The 2,551-nt window shown below is 64.7% G+C and overlaps 1 protein-coding gene across 1 annotated transcript; it reads right to left on the bottom strand.

Moving 5' to 3' along the window:
• Window positions 1–607: 607 nt before the first annotated feature.
• On the bottom strand, window positions 608–2,129 carry FOXB1 (forkhead box B1). Its single transcript, XM_025883566.2, has 2 exons — window positions 1,901–2,129; window positions 608–1,638 (listed from the first exon to the last, which is right to left on the bottom strand). The coding sequence occupies exon 2, from the start codon at window positions 1,583–1,585 to the stop codon at window positions 608–610; it is 978 nt and encodes a 325-aa protein (XP_025739351.1). The 5' UTR covers window positions 1,586–1,638; window positions 1,901–2,129.
• Window positions 2,130–2,551: the final 422 nt, after the last annotated feature.

The following is a 2,551-nucleotide window of genomic DNA, read 5'->3' as shown; positions in this document are numbered from 1 at the left end:
TCCGCAGAAGCTGGGGAGGCAGGGCCGCTACTCCGGGAAGCTGTGGTCAGCCCAGCCCCTGCCGGATGGGCGGAGGCGAGTGGGGTAGGAAGATTAGTGGTCCCTTTTCCCGGCAGATTTCCAAGACGTAAACGAGATCCGGCCCACCGCGGTGCAGCTGCAGCCTTCAGGGGAGATCTGTTCGAGGAAACCTCTGAGGTGGTTTCTCTTGTCTTGGAACTAACTGCGCGGAGTCCGGAGGCCCGCGGATCCGGGCCGAGGGAAGACGCGCTCCTCTCCGCGAAGGCGGGAGGCAGGATTTCCCCTGCTTCTTAAATGGGAGGGGGTTTCGGGGGGCCCCGGGAATCGGAGGGCTTGGCTCAGGTGCCCCCTGCCTTCCCCTCTTGTGGAGGCAAAGACAGCTCCCACGCGCCTCCAGGCCATCTGCAAGTTTGTGTTTTGTCTCCTGGGTCCAAAACAAAGTTCTCCTGGGGGAGAGAGGGTTGGCCGAAGATGAAATGGACAAGTTTGGGTGGCAGTTCTAGGTGGGGGAGGGCAGGGCTGGGAGGCGGGGAAGGCGAATAAGCTGGCGGGGAGAGGGACAAGAGGGGGCTCAGGCTGCTGCGGGTCAGTGCACCGCCACCGAGTGCAAGGCGGAGGCCGGGCTGGTGAGCGTTTCACTGGGAGTGGCGGGGCTGCTTTGGCTGGTGGCTGTTTGCGAGGACGTGGGGCTGAGCGAGGGCGGAGAGTTCGAGAGCAAGGTGGGGATGGGCGCGGGCAACGCGGGCAGCGCGGGCACTGCGGCCGGTGTGGGCTTGATGGGTACCGGGATTGCGGGCAGCGTCTGGCCTGCTGCGTGGCACAGTGGCTTCAGTGGTACGCCGTAGGCGCTGTAATCGCCACTAGCCATGGAGATAGGGGTGGCTGACTCGATCATGCCTGCGGAACCGTACACGTGTGGCCAGCCAGTGCCCAGCGAGCTGCTCATGGTAGTCAACTGGTTGGGGAGCGGGTAGGCGGCGGGCACTGGCTGCATGGCGGAGAAGGCCAGCCCCCCAGGCATCTTGTACTCGCGAGCGATGATATTCTCGATGGCGAAGGGGTGCTTGAAGCCCGAGGGCTGCGCCACGCCGCCCAGGTTGTAGGCGGCGGCGGGCATCTGTGGCAGGTGCGTGCCGGAGGCCGCAAGCGCGCTGAGGCGCAGCTTGGCCTGCTGCTGCAGATACTGCGCGGCGTCGGCTGGTTTGCTGGGCGCCAGGTGGTCGGACTTGAGCACCTTGAAGCGCTTGCGGCGCCGCAGGAAGCTGCCGTTCTCGAACATATCCCCGCAGCTGGGGTGCAGGGCCCAGAAGCTACCCTTGCCTGGCTGGTCTGGCCGCCGCGGGATCTTGATGAAGCAGTCGTTGAAAGAGAGGTTGTGGCGCAGGCTGTTTTGCCAGCGCTGCGTGTTCTCCCGGTAGTAGGGGAAGCGGTCCATGATGAACTTGTAGATCTCGCTCAACGGCAGCATCTTCTCCGGCGAGCTCTGGATGGCCATGGCGGTCAGCGAGATGTACGAGTAGGGCGGCTTTTGGTCGCTATACGTGTTGCGGCCGGGCCGAGGCATCTTCTTTGACCCCTTCTTGCTCTGGGTCCGCGCGGGCCGGCGGCTTCTTGGATCTGGACGGGGGGAAGATAATGGGGGGGGGGCATGGATGCAGAGACAGACACCGAGAGGTCAGCCACAGACCAGACCTGGTGGGTAGGGGCTGCGGCGCGGGATGAGCCCGCGCCCGCGCCCTTTAGCTGGCAACTTTGAGTGCAGAGTGGGGTGCGGCCATGGGGCGCTGGAGGGGAAGCCGATGAGCGGCGCGAGGGGAAGCTTGGAAGTAAGCTGGACCTGGAGCGGGGACTGGGGCAGGGATGCAACCAGAGGGCTCACCTTAAAGTTGCTCCAAGTTGTGCATCCGCATCCGGGATGGCACTGCAGCTCTCGGGTCCCTCCTAGTGCTCAGCTGGGGCGCAGTGTCCGGTCTCGGCTGGGCTCCGCACGTCTCTGAGCTTCGCAGCTCAGCCCTGCAGCGCCGGGAGCCGACCAGTCCGCAGAGCTTCTGGCCGTGAGATCCCCGGGCGGCCAAGCTCTGCTGCGGAGTCCGGGTGCAGACAGCAGCAGCGGCGGCCTCGGGGCTCCGGAGGGCGCTGCTGTGGGCTCCGCGGCTCCGCTGAGCTAGGTGGCTGCCTCCATGTCCTCCCTCGAACCATCTGATAGTTTTAAGCGGTGACAGGAGCAGAAAAGACCCCTGTAGCGGCGCTTCATTAATGTGCCACTTCTTAGCTATCATATGACAATCGCCTTGGGAGGAGGAGGAAGAGGAGGGGGAGCGGGGGCTGCAGAGGGAGGGGACTGAGCGAGAGGGGAGAGCCTGGCCAGCTCTGGTTTCTTTCACACCTATTTACATGGACACCTTGGCCAATAGGAATCACTTCCAGCTCAAGACTGGGCGAGGGGGAAGAGCCTCGGCCACCGGTGGTGAGCGGGACGCCGGCCAGGGTGCGCGGTGTGGAGGTATGAGGAGGTGGCGGCCGCGGAGCA

The sequence above is a fragment of the Callorhinus ursinus genome, unplaced genomic scaffold, assembly GCF_003265705.2.
Source record: "Callorhinus ursinus isolate GAN/ISIS: 27379988/994484 unplaced genomic scaffold, GSC_fseal_2.0 scaffold25, whole genome shotgun sequence".
NCBI classification, from domain to species: domain Eukaryota; kingdom Metazoa; phylum Chordata; class Mammalia; order Carnivora; family Otariidae; genus Callorhinus; species Callorhinus ursinus.
This window is presented reverse-complemented; position numbering and strand designations above follow the sequence as displayed.